General features: G+C 42.7%; 1 protein-coding gene across 2 annotated transcripts in view; it reads right to left on the reverse strand.

Moving 5' to 3' along the window:
• LOC147698067 (interleukin-18 receptor accessory protein-like) overlaps window positions 1-20,890 on the reverse strand; it is a 349,579-nt gene that overhangs the window by 100,418 nt on the left and 228,271 nt on the right. For both annotated transcript variants that reach the window (XM_086934737.1, XM_086934736.1), the window contains exon 3: window positions 14,293-14,563. In XM_086934737.1, coding sequence (XP_086790863.1) covers window positions 14,293-14,563 — 271 coding nt within the window. The remainder of the gene's footprint in view (window positions 1-14,292; window positions 14,564-20,890) is intronic.

A 20,890-nucleotide genomic window follows, 5' to 3' on the forward strand; every position in this document is an offset into this window, starting at 1 on the left:
AAAAAATGTAGGGTATGCATGACTCAATAAAATGAATGTCTGTAACAATATCCCTAATGATCCCAGAATAGTAGTTAAGGCCTTTAAAGTTAAGGGTGTGTTGGGTGGAACACCATCTTTTGTGCTACATGTGAAATTCCTATAACTTATGTGGGGGTTGTATGATAGAAGCACAAATGGTTTTACCACGCGTGCCTATACCACGCAGCCCAACCACGAATGTGCCTTAACCACGCATTCCTTTACCACGTATGCCTTTACCACGAAATGTTGTGGTATAGGCATGAATAGTAAAGGGGTGGCTAGGATCACCGCCACCCTGCCTCCCCCGGAACACCCCTCCACCCCTCCCCGCGCTGTCCCTTAAACCCCTGCCACTGCCCTAAAGCTTACCTCAAGCCCCAACCCTATAAAATACCCCAACTACCCATTCCCCTCCCACTGCCCTAAGGCTTACAACCCTACACTACCCCAACACCCTGCCCCGTCTGTCACTTAAATTATCCCAACCCCTTCCACTGCCCTAAAAACCAAACACAACTACCCATTCCCCTCCCACTGCCCTAAGGCCTAAAAACCTGCACCCTAACTTACACTACCTGACACCTTGCCCCCCTAGACTGTCCCTTAAACTACCCCAACCCCTTCCACTGCCCTAAAATGTACCCCAACCCCAGCCCTAAAAACTACCCCAAGAACTGATTCCCCTCCCACTGCCCTAAGGCCTAAAACCCTACAATACCCTGCCCCCACACTGTCCCTTAAACTAACCCTACCCCTTCCACTGCCCTAAAACTTACCCAAACTGAAAATTAACCCAACTACTCACTGCCCGCCCACTGCCCTAAGGCCTTAACCCCCAGCACCCTTTCTTACACTACCCCGCCCCCACCCCAAGATGTCCCATAAACTAGTCCAACCCCTTCCACTGCTCTAAATCCTACCCCAACTCCCTCCCAGCCCTAAAAAATACCCCAACTACCCATTCGCCTCCCACTGCCCTAAGGCCTAAAATCGTACATTACCCTGCCCCTTGCCCCAAGCTGTAAAGTAAACCGTCCCAACCCCTTCCACTGTCCCAAAACCTACCCCAAACCCCGCCCTAAAAACTAAAGGCGAAAACCCTGCACCCTAACTTACACTACCGGAACATCCGCTGTTATATTCCATATAGGTACTATAATATAGGCCTTGGTAAAAGTGTAAACTTTCACGTATATTCTCTCCCTACATTACACTTGTCACGGTTTACAGGGACTGACCTTTTACCTAGATATTACACTGCATTCAGAACACAGGTTTTCCCTAGTTTGAAATCTCATACATTATGCATGAGGATTCTTGGAAGCACAGCAGGACTACCATCTCCTGTATAAAATCTATGTACGTCCTCCTTAGGCCAACACAGTAACACAGAAAGGTATGACCCCTGAGGAGACCTATGGGTATATATATACATCACATCTTGCTAAGATAGCTAGAGGAGATCGAGACTTCCCCGCCAGCACACTGACCAGAGACGCTAAAGTTCCTGCATGCAGACACTCCAGCTCGCAGTGGTCTAACATTCCTCGCTGGGTGTCCAGCTCGAGACCAGGACGGGGTCCCACAGTCTCACTTAAGGATATGGGGTTGACTAGATCCTAGAGGAATTCTTAGCTTGAGAACTGCACCCATGCTAGGGACATTTAGGTACATCTAGATAGGGAGGCATTGTAGGAGTACACACCTTTTATCATGTGTTTTATATAATTGAATGTATTAATGATTTCAGTAAGATGTTAGAACTATACCACCTTTTTACTTTCATAGTACTGTTAATCATTTATATCCTATACTGTCTAACGGTTGTTGCAGCACATCTACTCTACACCAGAATAGCAACTGTTCAATAAATGATTATTGAAAAGGCCTGGTTTGTTTTATTCAGTGTATCTCTCTGAGAAAAACTTAGTAAGCACGAGTGACTGAGCGAAAGGTTGTACATTATTTCCATGGTCCTGAGGGATTATAGTGGCACTGTGAGCTAGCCGATAAAGAAAGGCTAACATACCCAGTGGGGGTGATTAGTGTTCGTCTGACGCCAATCCTACAGTGTTTGTTGTCTAAATGCTCAGATCCTGTATATTTTCTATAGGAACTATACAACACCGCCCTGTCCCTTAAACGAACCCAACCCCTTCCACTGCCCTAAAATCTACCCTGACCCCCTCTTAGCCCTAAAAAAACCTCAAGCCCAACTTACCTCATCGTGGCAAGTTCCTGCTTCCGTCTTTCAGCAGCTACACCACGCTCTGCATATGCATGGTTTAGGCATGTGCGAAGTTAAGGCAACAGTGGTTGCACTTGCGTAGTCGGAACACTCGTGGTTAAGACCGTGGTCTTCCAACAGTTCCCCCTTATGTGGGTATTGTGCAAGTTTTATAAAAAATTAAGTGAACTCTTCTAATGTAGGTTGTTTGCTTATTCAGTTGAAAACCAGAGATAGATTGAGTTGGTGTAGGAAAGAGTTTATGGCAAACTTTTTGAGGTCTGCACAAACAATAATCTTGAAAATGCATGAAGTATGGTTTTCCCAAATGTTGCCTGTGGAATTTAAATTGTGCATAATATTTGTGTACCTATGAAACAAACCGCAACAATGTATACGTTAGACTCAAACTTAAAAATGATAACAGTAGTTGTTATTTTTTGTGAATATGTTGTTTCTTTCGAATATGCAGAATCTTAGGTCAGCAGGCTCTTACTAGAATTCCATACAGCCCCAGTTTAGCCACCCCTTACTAAACTGGTATCTTTCAAGGTCTAAAACATTCGGTCATAACCAGCAGGCAATTTACTAATTGGACTAGTCAAGTAAAGATCTAGCTAGATTGATACACATCTTTTTGTCTCTTTTGCCAGTTTGTGTTCTTATTTCCCTTTCTTTTAAAATATGGTTAATTAAGCCCATGTACCACGCAACATTGCATCCTTCAAGGTCTCTGACGTGAAGGTTTAATAGTTTTATGTCATAGGCCGAAATGTAATCAAGTCCTTCGATTCAGGTATACACATGTCTGTAAGATTATGTGTAATGAAACACATTGAAAACGAATGTGATGAAATTAAGAAAATGAGACTCCTGATCACTGAACCATTCCCTTTAATATGAGTTCATTTTGATGTTTTGATGTTTGTAGTGTGTTCGTGTAATTTTGGGCAACTGATTCTCGATTTCTCACACAAAAATGCGCCTGCATTGCCATTTCTACTGTGTTTGTATGGTACCTTCTCTAGTGCGTCCTTGTAGCACTGATTGGTGCAGTCTAAATATGGGAGTAAATGTTGTTTAGACATTGAAGACATAAGCTTCAGTTGGATTTATGCGGAACGTAAAAGCATAATGCAAAAGTTGCATGTGCAAGAAGTATTTCATTGTGGTAAGAAGGCCTGTAATGGATTTTTGGGAGGTGGGGGTGGATGTGTGTGTGTGTGTGTGTGTGTGTGTATGTGTGCGTGCATATATGTGTGTGTAAATGTATTACAATTGTGTAATGCGTAATGGCCATAACTAAGGGGCCCATTATGATATCAGGCGGATAGCCACCACCGGCCTGGCGGTGGCGATCTGCCCGCTAAATGTCCCTGGTGAACCCCCGCCATATTAGCATGGCAAGGGACACTGCGGCAGATGGAAAGACCGCCAGCCTCTTTTCCACAGGTCGGATTGCCGGCCGGGTGGAAAAGGGGCTCAATATGGTGGCGGTGCATCCATATTAGTATGCCTGCAGTGGAATGCTTTTCCATGGTGGAGACTCTGCCATGGAAAGGCATGAGGTGAAAACTTTGGGTCCTGTTGCGGGCCCCCGCCGGGTGGGGGTGGTGGGTGGTGGGCTGCACTTGGAGGGTACCTATTGTACCCCCTTAATTGGCATACACAAGGTGGCAGGCACTGCACGGTGCCTGTCACATTGTGCATTCCAATGCACAATGCATTTGTCTAAAAATGTCGCCTTAACGTAGTTAAGCGCAATGGTTCCTGACATTGCGCTTCACAAGGAAGATTGGCCACAGCGTCGACTCCCGAAGAGACTCACTTGAGCTCCGTAAGGAACCACACCGCAAACCTATGTGGCAGCCCCCCTGGGCATGATCGTGAACCCTAGCGTATGCCACGTAGACCATCTGTCACCACCAGGACACGCAGGAGAAGTTACCAGCACCGGACTTGAGGCCTTGGACACGCGGTACTCCTCCCTGAACTACGTTAAGGGGACATTTTTAGACAACCAGGCAATCATTAAATAGTCCTGATGATGATCCCACCAATATAGGAGCATGGGATCGAAACGTCGACTTTCACAAACAGTGCTGCAAATTTACCATTGTGTTTATGTATTGTAGTTACTGTCGCTTTGAGCTTGCTGTACTATGTATTGAGATGCAAGCCACGTTTTGCTCCAAAGTTATTGCCTGAAAAACCACTTTATTTTCCACGTTTTTCTCCATTTTCTTTCCCTCACACCGGGTACAGGACTGTGCCCTCTTGTAATTTTTTGTGTTTCTATTTTTCGTATTCTATACATTGACCAAATAAATATTTCATGTCCGGCTGGACAGAGGAAGTAAACTTATAGCACTCATCGTAGTCTATAAATAACTTGTTTGAATATCCTCTCTGAGCTTAGGACCATTGTTATTTGTAATAATTCCTAGATTTACCAACACTGGTAAACCTGGTACTGTGCCAAAATGCTGCACCTCCTCAGGGAAGGCACACCAAGGAGAAATATTGTTATCTCATTGTTTCCTCTTTCTAAGTGTGTAGCATTCTGCAGCAAACATAGAAAGATGACAATGCATGAGGATTGTTTTTGTGCAGGAAGACTCCCCTACCTGCACAAAACAATCCTACCTACAACACAGGCACCCTTGCATCATGGCGCAAGGGTGCCTGGGTTGCCACTAGGCAGCCAAAAGGGCACCAGGACAACGAAAGGATATAAATGTGCTGTATAATGGTAAATAAGGTGCATTCCGACCATCACCTTTGCCCTCGCCCTTGCTGCACGGCGTGAAAGTTAGATAAATATGCCTCTCTATTTTTTTGTGAGGGTAGAATAGTTTGGTTCCATGCACAAGCACTTCTTGAAGAAGAGAGTTCTTCCAACTGGAAACCAGTGTAGCACGCTTAGGGCTGACGTGGTTCCCTTGCATATACATAAGCTATAGTTATAGTGAGAGAAGTTGGGTTGTTGGTTGACTGGAGAGTGAGCCCCGGCCAAGCAACAGCCACAATACCTTGCAGGGTAAACCACAAACAGTCACTAAATGAACCTCTGTTTAACCCTGGGTAGCTTGGTAGAAAAAGCTGTCAAATTTAACTTAATGGCAATGAGCAATGTGTAAAGTATTTATGTAGCACACAAACAGTAATAAAGAGGAAAGAAAAACATAGTAAATCTTAATAAACAATTTGACACCAAAACAACAAAAATCCAAACAATAGAACCGGAGGTATGAATTTTTGAAGTAAACACTAGAGGCTGAAAGATCAAGGCACCAACTGAGGACATCTACTTGAGCGAGACAGGGTCAAAGTAGAAAAATATTGTCAGTCGCAATTGAGCGAGATTTGGTTAAAAGTGGATTGTGCCCAGACAGCGCTTACCTGTGGACTTTCTGAGAAAAATATTCTGAGAAGGTAAAGTTCAGGGGAGTAAGGCTACAGGAGTTGTCCGAGGAGGGAGCATCATTGTCAGATAGCCTTTAAGGCGTAGCCACAGTGAAGATTTCTATGTCAGGACTTAGTCTCTGAAATGGAAGTTGAAAATCTCCAGTGTGACAAGGCAGAGGGCTGTAGGCGAAGACAGTTCCACGAAACCGGATACCCCTTTGGAGAAGGACCGCTGAAATTGATTTGCTGCTATAGAGGAAAACGTAGAGGGAGAAGCCGCAAAGTAAATCCAACCAGTGATGCGCCCAGGCAGACAGGGGAGCAGGTTGGTTTGACTCTCCTCCTAGTTCTCAGAGCACATTTAAGCCAACATTTGTATATGTCTCTAAGTACCAGCATTTGGATTTTGGCTACCTGCCCACCTTAAGCACCACTTCCAAGGACTGGTAGGGCAGCATTTTGAGGAAAAGGACTCAGCCCTTTGGCGTCACTCTATTAGTCCTGGGTTCAGGTTGAACGTCTAGTCCTTCTTCCCTAGGCACGAGGGCAGAAAGGCAGCATGTCAGCAAGGCAGTGGCAGGGCCGGAGTCCAGCAGAGTAGAGTACTTTTATCATTATAACAGTCCTTCTTCCTGGCAAGTATCCACAGGTCCAGAAGTGTTCTGAAGAGTTGCTGTCTGAGGTCCTACCTTAATTCCTTGATGCCCTGGTTCTGGATGGTGGGAGAAACTTTCTATACAGTGGCTTTGAAGTGCATGGAATTTGCTGATTCCCTGCTATGGCTCCAAGCTGGCTACAGTGACAATTGGTAGATGTTAGGTCATTTTTGTGAGAGCAGAGCACTCCCTATTCAGTTGTAAGGGGGGCTGTGTTTAGCTCGGCACTCTCATCCTGCTATTAGCCCTTTGTAGGAAACTTGGTTATTAGTTGCGTGGCCTGCACAAGTAATAGATCAACAATTCTCCTTTCTGTGAAACAAGAACCCCATTGTAGCACTTTACTCTCTCCGGGCAGCGAAGTAGAGCAGTCCAAGGTCTACTCAGAGGAGGTGGTGTGGGCTATAGTAATCACCATTTGCTGGCACGCAATAATAACACTCAATAAATGATTGTCCATACATGTTTGATTAATTTTTAGAGTACGTACTTGGTGCCTCCTCATGATTTACGACGTACGAGTTCCTCGACAACTCTTTCTCGCTTACTTTAGTACTGGAGGGACTGTTCTTGTTTTCCCGGTATGTTGTTTACAGAGCTTATGTCTAGACAACTGTTACATGTTTATGATTTTTATAGTAATCGTTACATTTCGTTATCACATTGGCTCATTCAGTTTTTAATATTCAATTTTAACATTTTTATTGCAGGGAGTAGGTGTGCCGTCCATTTCAATCTTTCAAGGTTCTCTGTGCATATGCCAGTGGTAGTGTGAGCTATTGCCGAATGATGAGCAACATTGAGGGATAAACCAATTATTTGGGGGCGATGGTCACTGACACCCGGAGGTGCAATATAAAAGTTCTCTATTAAAGGGAGTATTTCAACCGTAATCGAGAAATGAGTAGGAGGTGCTGTTAGTTCAAGTCCAGGCTGATGGAGAATCCATAGAAAATCTCCCATTCAATACAGTGAAACCCAGGCTGTTAAGTTGTAAAACAGCATATTCACCCAACTTGCTTGGCCTGATGCCTCATGGTTTGAGAAGGGGCACTAGGTACGATGGTGGGGCAGGGAGTATTTTGTTATATTCATCGTGGGTGCTTAAGTGTAAATTGGTATTAAAATCTCCAGAAATTAAGCATGGGACTGCACCATGGGCTTTTATCAGGTTGGACAAGATGTCAATCAGTCGGTTGAATTTGGCCTTTTTTTTGCTAGAGTAAGGTGCAACATAAATGTTAAGACAAAAAAGTTGTCTGGCTGGGTTTGGACTGCTGATTCTGATGCCAGTAATCCAGTCTTCAATAAATCCAACGCTTTGATGTTCAAAGATAATTTACAGGCGACGTAGTTCGAAAGGCCCCCTCGTGGCCGGCCAGGCTTGTGCACTCTTATTGCTGGTAACCTAAATTCGAGATAACCTTCAATAGGGGAACTTGATACAGACCAGGTTTCCTGGAGAAGTATGATGTTATTTTTTTTCAGGAATTCCAGACTGTCAGGGGATCGAAGTTTTGCATCAAGGCCATTAATGTTCCAGGAGCATATCAACAAGCTGGAGCAGATAATATTTCAATCTTTATGGCCTCGGAACAGGGCCCCTGGCAGCCAGTCCCAATCGGGCTTTACAGTGGATTGGCTCTCTATGACGGACTCGCCAGACTCTGTTAAAGAGCTGCTTCGAGCTGATCTCAATACCGAAAATGGTGGATTTTACTGATTGGATTGCAGGAACCGAGGCACTAGTCAGAATTGAGGGGTACCGAAGGTCGGTAGGTGTTACTAGATTTATACCCCAGCTGTTAAATTGCTCTGTCTGTGCTAGTACCAGGTCCTTTATTGCTTCGGTTGCCAAGGTTATCAAGGTGGTTTCAATGAACGGTTACTATTGCTAGGTGTTAATCCAATAGATATTATGTCGCTAGATACCAGTTTGCTTAATTCTGGAATTGATTTAAAGAGTCTGAGAATGCTCCCATGATTCAGGATATCATGCGGGCCTTGGGAAATATACTCGGGGACTAACAATAGTTTGGACCGGTTCCCTTCTTTGCACCTTTGGCTCTCAGTTGGGACGATGGTGAGGGCTGGAGATTTTGCGCTGTTTTCTGGTCGCCAATGATTTCCAAAAGATTTTTGTGGCAGACCTGTCTTTTTGCTGGAGAGGTTTGGGGACACTTTATTGAAGATGGTTTTGCTACTAAGGGATGTAAGACTAGCTTTATTAAGAGTGATTTTACACTTGGTGGCCGGGCCCGGGGTCGTAGTTGGAATTTTTCGACGCCTTTCCTCTGCGTTGTCTATGGGATTACCTGCGAAGTGTGCTAGACACTCTGAGTTCCTCCCTGATCTTGTCTTGCTTGCTGTCGGCAGGATAGATGTACTAGCACTGGGAGTAGCTATTAGGATATCGTTTATGGGAGATGGGCTGGCCTGATCTGTTTCGGGCATCTCGTTGGGTGGAGGAAGGTCTCCTTTTGGTGATGTTTGGGGAGTAGGATTGAGAGCTTCAATTTGGTCAGACCAAGCATTTCATGCAGGTTGTGCGTTTGTTGATGTTGTTTTTTTGTACAAAATTCATTGTTGGGACGAGGACTGGCTGGTAGTGGAACTAGTTGTACTGGGCGAGCCCGGTGGTGAGGTAGAAGTGTTTTTTTTAAAACAGTGATTTATTGTGTTTCGAGTTTCAGTTACTTGTCGGTTTTTCCAGAGTCTTTTTTTCTCTCGCTTGCTCATCTTATGGATATGAGCCACAATCACTTCTTTATCGGCAACCGAGCCGGAGCTCTCAGGAGCCATGTTGCCGGTTGAGCATGTGCTCTTACAAGGAGTCGCTTGATTTGGTTTTAAGGAGGTCGAGTTAGTTGTTAAGGATTGACAAATTATGTGATTTGACTTGTCCATGTTTTGAAGTTCAAGAGGGGGGTTGATAGTGCCAGGGATTGTTAGTGTGACAATTCTCAAACTTTCTGATATTATCGGGGCCTTGATACCTGTTGTCTGTTTTCTGAACAACTGGGTCGGATACGGCAGGAGAACAATAGTCTGCCCAGATAGCTGGAGTTTCTTGACTTCAGTTAAAACTGACGCGAGAAACTCAGGTAACGAGGAGAGGCTGTCAATTATTGGTGAACAGCAATGTACCGCCTGCACCAGATGGGCTTTGGATTGTGCCTTTATGATCAAGGTGTTAAGGCCCTCTAGCTTTTTGTGAATCCCATCTGTGAACACGGCCAATGTGTTTAAGAGGTCCACCTGCAGGTCCAATTTATCAGAATGGTAGTTTAAAGCTGAAACTGTTGATTGGAGTGTTTGCAGGAGTTGAGGCCACAGAATATTCTCGTTGTGCGAGCGGCAGCTCTCCTTGGCGGGCGGCCTGTTGTGATCGTCATTGTAAAAAGGCAATTTAAATGAATTTTTTATAATCGGGCTACCTGTTGAGGGGCCCATGTGGTTGCACTGGTCAGATGGCTCTAGTATGAATTTTGTGGGTGATATGAGGTCGTCGCGTAAGGTAGGCCCTATTTGTAGTTCCCTTTGAGCTGTTAATACTGGTTTACTCCCAGCAAGCTCGTCCGTAGCCGTATTCATAGGCTGTGCATTTGCTGTTAACGGTGGTGGCGAGCTTGTATTAATAAGAAGGTGGTCGTCCTCCCTTAAAGGGGAATTTTGAGGTGAGGCTGGAGTTGGCTTTGTATTGGCTGGTGGCTGGTTGTGCTGAAGCACGTTAAATCCCTGTGGAGGTGATGGTGAACAGCTCTCGGTAACATTTGGAGCTGAGTATTCGTCCTTCGTTGAAATTCTTGGGGAAGATGTAATTTGAGGCGGACTGAGGCCTGATCTGTGGGGGCCATCATGAATCATAGCCTTTACTTGATTTAAGTCCTCATCCTGGGCTCCTCGCCCTCCGCCTGGGACGACTCCTGGTGGCCCCCCGCCCTGGGCACCGCACCCAAACCGACTGACCACGCACGCAACCTGGGCTTCATCCTGGACTCCTCCCTCTCCATGACCAGACAAGTCAACGCCGTCTCCTCGTTGTGCTTCAACATCCTGCGCATGCTACGGAAGATCTTCCGGTGGATCCCCACCGAGACCAGAAAGACGGTCACCCAGGCCCTCGTCACCAGCCGATTGGACTACGGCAACGCCCTCTACGCCGGAACCACCGCCAAGCTCCAGAAGAGACTCCAGCGGATCCAGAACACCTCAGCCAGACTCATCCTCGACATCCCACGACACAGCCATATCTCCAGACATCTGAGAGACCTGCATTGGCTCCCCATCAACAAAAGAATCACCTTCCGTCTCCTCACCCACGCACACAAAGCCCTACACGATCAAGGCCCGAGCTACCTCAACAACCGCATCAACTTCTACGCTCCCAAACGCCATCTCCGATCAGCCAGTCACGCCCTCGCTGCCGAAGAACGACAACAGGAGGAAGGTCCTTCTCCTACCTGGCCGCCAAGACCTTGAACTCCCTCCCGACCGACCTGCGCCTGTCCCAAGACCACCTCTCCTTCAGGAAGAAGCTCAAGACCTGGCTGTTCGAGCAGTAGCAAAAAGTGGCCCTTTGCAATAAGCAATCCAGTATCAGATGCTTGGGTGCATAAGAAGGTAAAAAAATGATAGACTAGACTGACTGCTACCTAACCTTCCAGAACCTATAGTTGGTTGAATCTGCAGCTCAATGTTTGAGACATATGGGATTGCTCCATAAACAGTGGGTGCATCTTTGTATGCCAAGTACATTTGGAGAGGTAGGACAGGAGTAGTAAAGTGGAAATAGGGATAAGACAATAAGAAATGAAGGTCAAGTAAGGGTAATACAGATATGCCAATTTTAGGGGCCGAACATCAGAGGGTGGCCAGGATGGGCCAGGAGTAATTTTAGGTCTTCAACATGATTTTCATGGGTATAACTGGGAGAAGCTGACAGGATTGGACATGATAAGGTAAGGCCATGGTTAGTCAGTAGATGAAAGTGGTGTTGGGTTGGATGGGGGTATGGCAGTTCTGGCTTTGTATAGTATTGTATTCAAGTGTTTTGGACAGAACTGAAAATACATATACAAGGCATATTTACACACAAAAAAATCTGACAAAGGAACACTGCGGAGTAGGAAAGAATGAGGAGAGAGGGGAAGGAGCAATGCTTGTGACAAGATAGAGGGGTTGGCACGGAGGAGAGGGAGCTAAGGAAAGGGAAATGCCAAAGGGCTGGTTATGAATAAAATGAGATTCACAGATAAGTAAGGAATGAGGAATTTAAGTCAGGTGGTAAGTAAAACATAACAATGTCCATTATGTTAACTAGAGCATTCCTGAGAGGAGAAGAAACAGAGTTAGTATCAATTAAGAGTGGTGAATTTGGTGGGTTAGGGCGCTTGTGAACCTCAAGAGAAACTAGTGTGGGGGAGAGAGCAACAAAGTATAAAGATTTGGGAAGTAGAGTTATGAGGATTGCAGTGGTGAGAGATGGGGAGCATCAAGGTGACATGTAGGACTTGGGTGGATTCTCACTAGGCGTAAGTGTCCCTGAAAGATGATTGATGGATGGAGAAAGAATAAAAATAGGAAACGACTGGTTGTATGGCTGACACATTTGGTAAGTTAAAGGCAGATGGTGGAAGTAACAACTAGAAAGGAAGGTGTGTTGCAAGATGGGGTAGAAGAATAAGGGTGTTAGAGGTAAAAGAAGTATGGGGTGTCCATGTTAGTAGGTGAGTGAGGTAGGAAAGGGTTTGAGGGATGAGAGGATGAGAAAACATTCAAAGTAGGAATTGCTAATATTATGAGGTCTGTTGAGTCCCTGAACTGAACAGGCTAAAGCAAAGGGAGAGGGATAGGGAGCAGACTATATATTGTCATCAGAACAGTTCAACGCATGTGGGTTTAGGTGAATCTCAGGGGCATCAGCTTCCTATATAAGAATATATCTATGCTGCGTTCAGGGAGGGACAGTTAAACGGGACACAGCAATAGAGAAAGGACTTATAAGTAGAAGGCATCAAGGAGTACAAAATTCAGTATGACACTGGAGTCAAGACAATACTGTGTTGACTTGAAATTAATTATTAAAAGTGGTATGCTATGGGAAGACAGTGGACATTTATTTTAGTAACTTTCATAGTTATGTGGTCCGATCCTATTTTCTTTTTAAGCCTAAAGAATTATCTTTAGTTCTTCCTTTTCAGTTGTTTGAGTTATACCCACATCACGTTTAACACAGGATTGCTCACAACTATTTGAAGAATGGTGCTTGCTAATAAATACACATATATTAAAAAATATACATATCCTGTTCTGTCCCCTCAGCCTACTGATTGTTACCAAAAGGTTTATAAAAAGGGATTACACTCCTGAAGATGGAGTGATGGCATGTTCCCAAATTCAGAGGCATGCATTATCTATGTGTGATTAAATCATAAATAACTTTGAATTACTTTATTTAAACCCATATTCTAGAAATCCTGTAAATTAGATTTTGAAAGATTATTTATTCAGAATAAAAAATCCCTTTGTAAGAGGACACATGGCGATATACCGATATTATTGCTTGGACCAAGCTTGGGCTCCTTTGCACCACTGAGTGATTAGGACTGCAATGCCTACAAGTTCTGGTTCTGTGGGTAATCAAAGGATTTGTTGGTCTGTCTATGGATCACCCATAAAGCTACATATTTAGATGAGGAAGGCACAGGTAGAGCCAGATGTGTTGTTTTAATGAATAAGGGAGAATCAGTACTTAAAGAATGGATATGACTATGCTTAATTTGTCCACATATTTTTAATGGAGCAACTCATGTGCTACTCAAAGGAGTGCAGTTCCTAATGTCATGTAAATTCAAATATAATTACCCAGAAAACCTATGGGATTCAGCCCGGAGATGTTTGAGTAAGCTCCAGGGAGGTGATCATCCCAGTAAATATAAAGGTGATTATATCAGAACCAATCTGTAGGATCAACCCTGTGGCAGCATTGGTGCCACCACAGTGGCACACTTCCTAACAAAATGTAAATACAAATGAATATATACAAGTAAATGTATGGAATTCACCCAAGAACAGAATGGATGCCCACTCAATGAGTCAGAGTTCTCACCAAAAATGCAATCCATTATATCCCAATGAGTTTGTAGTGTCTACCCCCATACAGAATAGGTGCTAATTAGAGAAGCACATTCCCTAACAGAATTACATTACTAATGAATATATCCTGAACAATCAATGGGAATTTCTCTGACAGCAGTGTTGTTAAGATCCACCTAGGTGCCGCTCCAATCATAAAATGCAAGCTCTTATAGGCTGATAAGTTCATGGTTGTCATCTTGTACAAGTGTGCATAAAACAGGACTAGTGCAACATTCTTTATGACTCTGAGCTTTGCATGCCTGAAGAAAGAACCTGAGATGCTTTAATTTTTGTATTTTGATAGATTTCAGCCAAAGCGGTACCATTTTCCTACACTGTATAGTTAGGGTATTCGAGGTATACATTTTCACCCTTTTCAATGGTGCTCACATTTAAGAGCTCTGACTGGCGAATACATAAATCAGCTTTGTCTGGATTCAAACTCTGAGTTGATGGTATGCACAGCTCTGAATAGGAAGTGGTCTAACAGACCTCATGCAGCTTTATTGTCTGACAGCTCAGTTAGATGCCAACAGAAAAGAGCTCAGTAGCAAATGTTCAGGCATATGTGGTGCTTCCATGGGCCTGCCTGGTTGTTACATTTCATGCATGTTTGGGAATGCTGTTGAATGTGTGGTCAAGAGAGCACTTTAATCTTTCTCATTTAATGATAGGCTAACGGAAGAAGGTAAGGTGACATGATAAGAGAGTAGTGCAGGTGCTGAGGTGAAAGTGATAACTTGCTTCCAAAAACCTGAATGTTAAACACAGTGGGCATATGATGGACGTCCAGATTCTTTAAATATTTAATTTAATTTAATGAATAAAAATACCTACCTTACAGTGCAGATGTATGTCCCAGAATCCTTAATTCCTAATTGTGAAAACCATAGAGAATTTCCTTGTGGTGTGAGGTTAGAGTCTCTGGTAAAGTCTATCCTTACCACACTCTTATCTTCCTGTACTCTGAACCATTCAACTTCTTTATTATCGGATGATGATGTGTTAAAAATATTTTTGGGGTTTGAAGATGGCAGGGCACACTGGAAGAAAAAATTCTCCTCGTTGAAAGCATGGTATCTCCAATCAGGCTCACTCTCCGAACAACCTGAAAGATTAGAGAGTTGGTTAGCACACCTGAATAGGATGCATAAATAATGCAGTATTACATTGACTGATGGCTGGCATCTGTTGTAATAAAGGAAACACAAGCAGGATCACTATTCTTGTATATCATTACACAGCCTATTGATATGAAATTATTTGCGAATAAACCCTTCATAGCCCAGCTGACTTTTTACTACAAGGGAGCCTGCAATTGCTTAATAAAAGCTCATCTCTTATTTCCTCACTCCAGAAGACTGGTGACATCAATAGTTACCTGTGATAAAGAAATGATCTAGCCGCTCACCTGTAAGAACAATTGAGTTGTGTTGCCACAAAGTCAGCTGCTAGAGTTACCAGCCAAGGGGGAAAGGCAGATCATAGAGCACAATTAAAATTACACTTTGACAATTAAAACAAAACGTGGGGTTTCCTTCTTCTGTACTGTATTTGTAGATGAACAGTGACAAGCTGAGATACTTATGATAACATGCATATTTTCCCTGCTTTAGGTAACTATAGGGGAGATTGAACCTCACTGCATGATTTTACATATTCTGAACAACAGCGTCATTAAAAAGCAGACTTATAATAGTGATTCTAAAATATTTTTGCAATAAATATCTAACTGCTTTTAAGTGTGTTTAATTTTACACTAGATATTCAATTTCTTCCCGTGTTTACAAACATCTCTTTCATATAAAGTAGCACAACACCATATGTGGTTTGTGGGAAGGCTCATGGTGTGTGCATGTATTATAGGGAATAAGTACCTCCTGGCAAAGATATAGACAGCCATTTTCGGCCGACTTCATGTGTATGGTTACAGAACTACTCTGTGACTGCTGAATATAGTTATGATGTGCAGTAAGGGTACTTTATCATATATGTGTGTGTTTTAAGTATGTGTGTAATTAAGCAAAGATAGGAAGTTAATTGTTGCTTTTTGTTAAAGTGAAGGGCAACTTAACAGTGAACATACATCAGGCAGGAAAGCAGGGGCTATTGCTGTATTCATCAAGTTGTTTGAGTTACTTAACAGCGGAGAGTTCAAGGCGCAAATTTCGTTAATGTACAAGATCTGCTTTTTTTAAATTTACTTTGTATCCCACATTTGAATCCAACAAAGTTTGTTAACTATTAATAAATCCCAATCATTGACAATAACTACTTATTGTCAGATATGTGTAGTCTCAGATGAAGATAGCCTCCGATTGTAGGCATCACAATTGTCAGTTTGGAATCAGCCAAGACATGCTGACTGGCTGTGTAGCCATGGGATATTTGGTGACATAACTTATTTATTTTATTTTTACATTACTCCTGCTAAAATTGCAAAATGGAGGCGCAACTTTGGAACATATGCCCTAAGTCTCGAGTCCACAGACTGCCGGGGGTACATGAGTTTGCGAGTTGCCCTGCAAAAAGACTAATTAGGGACCTGGGCACCCTGCTTTCTCTGTGAGATATGATGTCACCATGATTCTGATGGGAATAACCTCTGAGCTAAAATATATTGTTTGACAGCAATTTCCGTGGCAAATTTACAGCTTTCCCAACGCTGGAAGATCTAATCACTAAGACATTAAAAAAGTGGGTTAGGGGAAACAGTGGTGTAACAGGTTTTGTTCATGTAAAAAGTGACTGACATGTTTATTCTTTGAGTCTGGAAATAAGGGTTAAAAGTTGGGAAGGATGCAAATATTTGCATATTATCAGCATAAAAATGACAAGTGAAAAAACAAAACATAATGATCTCTACCAGGGATATAGTGGGGAAAGAATACAAGCAAAGTACCCAGAAACGTGTATTCAACATAAGTCTGAAGCACAACGCAGTTCAAGCTAGCATGGTCACAACTTTATGTAATTAAAAAAGTCTATTAATAACAAAATATTATTAGACATGACTAATAGAAATACATTGGACAATACAGATACAGTTTTGCACTATTTAATACGTCACACAGAAAAGATAAACATAAACTGAACAATATACAGTGCAAACCAAGTGTGGCCTTAGCACAATACCATAACATCCAAATAGAGCCACAAAGTGTGGTAAGGTCTAAGCACAGCCAACACATTTTTTGTCTTTGACTAAGACTTCCCCAGGGCTGCAGAAGCAAAAACGTACATGCACGAGATCACAGATACACGCTTATGGATTGGTAATCACCTCCAAATTCATACAAGAACACATGAAAAGTACCACAAGGTTGGTAACAGGTGTTGATAACCACCCTAGTGAGACAATATTACAAACATTGAGCACCAGACTGATCCTAAAAATACTGTAAAATACTAAAGAACACTGAATAAGTGAGAAAAATACGAATAAGCCAAATTGTCCGACAAAGTGAACATAAAATCCCATAAAAAGCATCACATGCACTTAGAGTACAGGAAACCTGGCAAAACAAGAGTCAGTGTCCTTGAAACCCAGAAACATGCGCTGGAAAACTGCAACTGGCAAACTTATACAAGTTGATAGAAAAGAGATCTATGAGACACAGAAAGTTCTATCAAACCGTTGAAAAGAAATGAAATTGAGTGGTTGATTTTTGATGCCTAAATTAGAGAGTTTTAAAAAGAGGGTTGTATAGTCAAGGGGATGAATTGTGACAGAGAGCTCCATGAATATTAGTATAAAAGACTGTTTATTATGGCGAAAGTTTGATAATGTTGGAAATGTGACACAGTCTCACTGGAGTTTAAAAGCCTGGTTTGAAATGGTTAATTAAATTATGGGAAATGAGAAAATAGATGAGGCAGTTAAAGACAAGATATTCTAAACTATTGGAAATAAAAGGGGCGTGAGACTGCATGGTACTTTCCTGGACTGGATGGGTAAACTGTGGGTTTCCTGAGTGAAGGGAGTACAATGATAGATACAATTGTCTGAAGGTGCACAGCAGAGATTATCATTCTTAATGGAAACTATACATTCTACTGGTGATGCTGTACCGACAACAGATACATTGTTGCATTAGTGAAAAGAAAAGGTGGAAAGAATGATTATGAGGCTAAAGCTGACTGGAGGGATCACAGGGTGTTTTTATTGTTAGGGAACTTAAAGAGAACTGTGCTGTAAAGTTGAAGGCAGAGAGAGGGATGTTAGTGAGCGAGAGGCAAGGTAGAGAGAGTATTATTTATTGCATGAGGAAGACATTGTGAGTGGAGCCTATGGAGATAATCAGATTTTGTAAGTAGTTAGTCTTAGCTGTGTTTAGTGTGGATGAGAACTGATGCAAACCTAGTTGGTAAGTTTCTGGGTTTTCAGAGGCTTTTATTTATACATTTTGTAGAGGAGCGTTCTAATTTTCATCTTCATGAAATTGATGAATGGAGCGATCCCATGCTAAGCAGATGGTGCGGTCGGGGAAGGCAGCATATAGCAGATAATGGAATTTGAAGGCAGTTCTCAGTTAACACTAAATTTGTTGAGGGAAGGTGATTTAAACAGTGGTTCAACGTCATTTAGGAGGTTGGTCTAAATTTGTGATTAGCACACTTTTATCTTAAGTTTGTTGTTTGTTGGGCCTCTAGGGAGTGGGACTAATGACTATCAGATGTAGAATATTTCAGCAGAGATAGGTTGGCACATGATGGAGTGCAAAGAAACATTCATTTCTTGTGAGACTCCCTTAATTGAATGCGCTAAATACCAGGTATTTGTTCTGGACAAACTCTGAACTTCCATGCTTACACAAATCCAAATGCTGAAGTTGTTCCAAGCAAACAAGCAAAATACAACTTCTTATATGGATGGAACAATTCTTTCCAGATGATAATTACAAGTCGTTAGCCCATCTCAGATAGATAACAGTAGAACACTGCTGACAGGTATTCCCAAACTCCACCTGGCTCCTGCGAAGGCTTAACTACATGCAGCTTCAAGATTTTGTATCTAATACCAGAAGTCTTGATCGCATCACCCCAGTCCGGGTCACCATCAAGTGGCTGTATACTGGATCCATGATTTGATATTATATGTTCTATTTAGTCCATAAAGTTCTTCTTTCTGAAAAACCACAGTACCTACTTTGAGATCCTTAGGTGGGTTTGCCTCCCATCTGAGCTCTGAGCGGTTCCTTCATGAAATCCCAAACTCAAGAAAAAAACACACATTTAAACATTCTTTTTTAGGCAGTCAACCTCATTCCTACTCACAATCAGAAGTCATCCCTTATGGAATCTCCAAAAGGGAGATACATTGTCTTTTATCAAAACAGATTTATCATCTGTATTAATATAACTGCTATATGTAATGAAAAAACATCTCCAAATGAGGGCCTTTGTTTCCTTCATCTTTCAAGGTAAAGCTCTCCTGCACATTTGGAACCAGTCCACAGAATGTGTGTGTGTGTGTGTGTGTTTGTGTATGTGTGTGTATATATATACATATATATATATATCCACGCAAACAGCTTTCACCCTACACCACTCAAACAGTCCATCCCATACGCAGAATGCCTTAGGATGACCCGCAACTGCAGCACGAAGGAGGGGTTATCATTTGCCAAAACAAATCTCTTTTCGAGGTTGAAAAAAAGAGGGTATTCTGATAGAACATGCAAATCTGCAGAAGTGAAATGTAACTCTAAAACCCGCCAGGAATTACTTTTCACAAAGGAACCAGAACCTGGAGCAACTGCACCAGAGAGGCAACCCCCCAGGTTAATAACAGGCTTTAATCGTCACCAAGCCAACCTTCAAAAAATACTTAGAAGGCACTGGCCACTGGTTAGAAATGACACAACCATAGGGAATATGGTGGGTGAAAGACCGCTAGTATCCTTCAGGAAAGCCAAATCCATGCGGCAACAACTAGTTTGCAATGCCCCAGAAATCCCTAAACAAAAAGTCTGGTTCCAATCTCAGAATGGCTTTAGAAAATGTATGAAATGCAAAGCCTGCACCCATGGCAAAAACACTACCAGTATAATAGTACCCTTCCGAAAACAACCATACTTTCTGAGGGATCACTACACATGTAAAACAGACCATGCTGTATACATGTTGACATGTGTATGTGGCAAAATATATGTAGGGTCGACCATTCACCCAGTGCACGTCAGAGTGTTGCAACACCTGAGGGCAATAACAAACAAGGACCCATCTTACCCTGTGGCGAGGCACATCCACGAAGTACATGGTGGAGATGCTAAAGGCTTAACCTACTGCGTATTGGACAATGTCCCAAAAAGTGTTAGGGGAGGCAATCGCAAACTTGCATTGCGTCGCCTGGAATCAAGATATATAATCTTACTAAATTCCAAAATTCCCATAGGGCTTAATGCCGATGAAGCCCTAAGTGTACACATCTAGAGCAGCCTACCACTCTATCCCCAGTACCCTGAAACATGACACAACAGTAAACGCAATAATTAGTAACCAATCACTCTTCTCTGTCACACAGTCACACAGAACCCTCACTACATGCAAAACACCTCGAAAGCTTTTTAGACACACAATTGTCTCTACAGACAGGAGACATCATCCGCAATTAGGAGAATTATGCGCACTAGCGCTGAACCGTACCTCTCCGTATAGGGCGGAAATTCAATGGGCTATCTGCAACAAACAATGAGTCACTCACCGATTACACGAGGAGGCTTTGGACAAGTGCAAACTTGTTCTGCCTCTGCCACTAGGCCGGCAAACCGATGTCCAATACAACATAGCCTTTTTGAGAGTTAGCTAAGATCACATAACCAATCACAGATCAGCAGCTAACACACCTCCGTTTCTGATACGCCAAACAAATCATGACGCAAATGACATGCCGGGTATCACGTAACACGGAGGTTTCTCCCGCCGAAGTATGAACACATCAATCATGATTAAATGCGAATGATATGATACTGTTAACGTACTAACTATGAATTGAAACATGTTAATAATGTGTGTCTTTTACATACTACGCATCAGAACATAGTAAATAGTGTTACATAATGCCAAAGCTCTAAATGAACGGAGACAAGCACTTAATTGTTTGGGTGTAAACCTGCAGTCACCATGGCAACAAACCAATGCCAATCAGGGATGACAACTATGACTCATGTGAATGTTTGAACATGTATATAAAGCGTTATTTTGTTTAGTCAGATGTTAGTGAGCAAGGCGGAGGTTGCCGCCGAAACGCGTCTGAGCAGAAGTTGATGTAAAATAAAGACCCTTGAACTAAGATACACGGAGTCAGCGCCTTCTTGGATGGTGAAGTTTGGTGTGGTATCAATACTAAGGGCTGGAGTCCTGAAGCCCTACGCTGACCCTCCTCGTTCTGGTGCACTATGTCGTAAGGACGTACTTGTGGTGAACTTTTGGA

This window comes from Lissotriton vulgaris, chromosome 8, assembly GCF_964263255.1.
Source record: "Lissotriton vulgaris chromosome 8, aLisVul1.2, whole genome shotgun sequence".
Lineage (NCBI taxonomy): Eukaryota > Metazoa > Chordata > Amphibia > Caudata > Salamandridae > Lissotriton > Lissotriton vulgaris.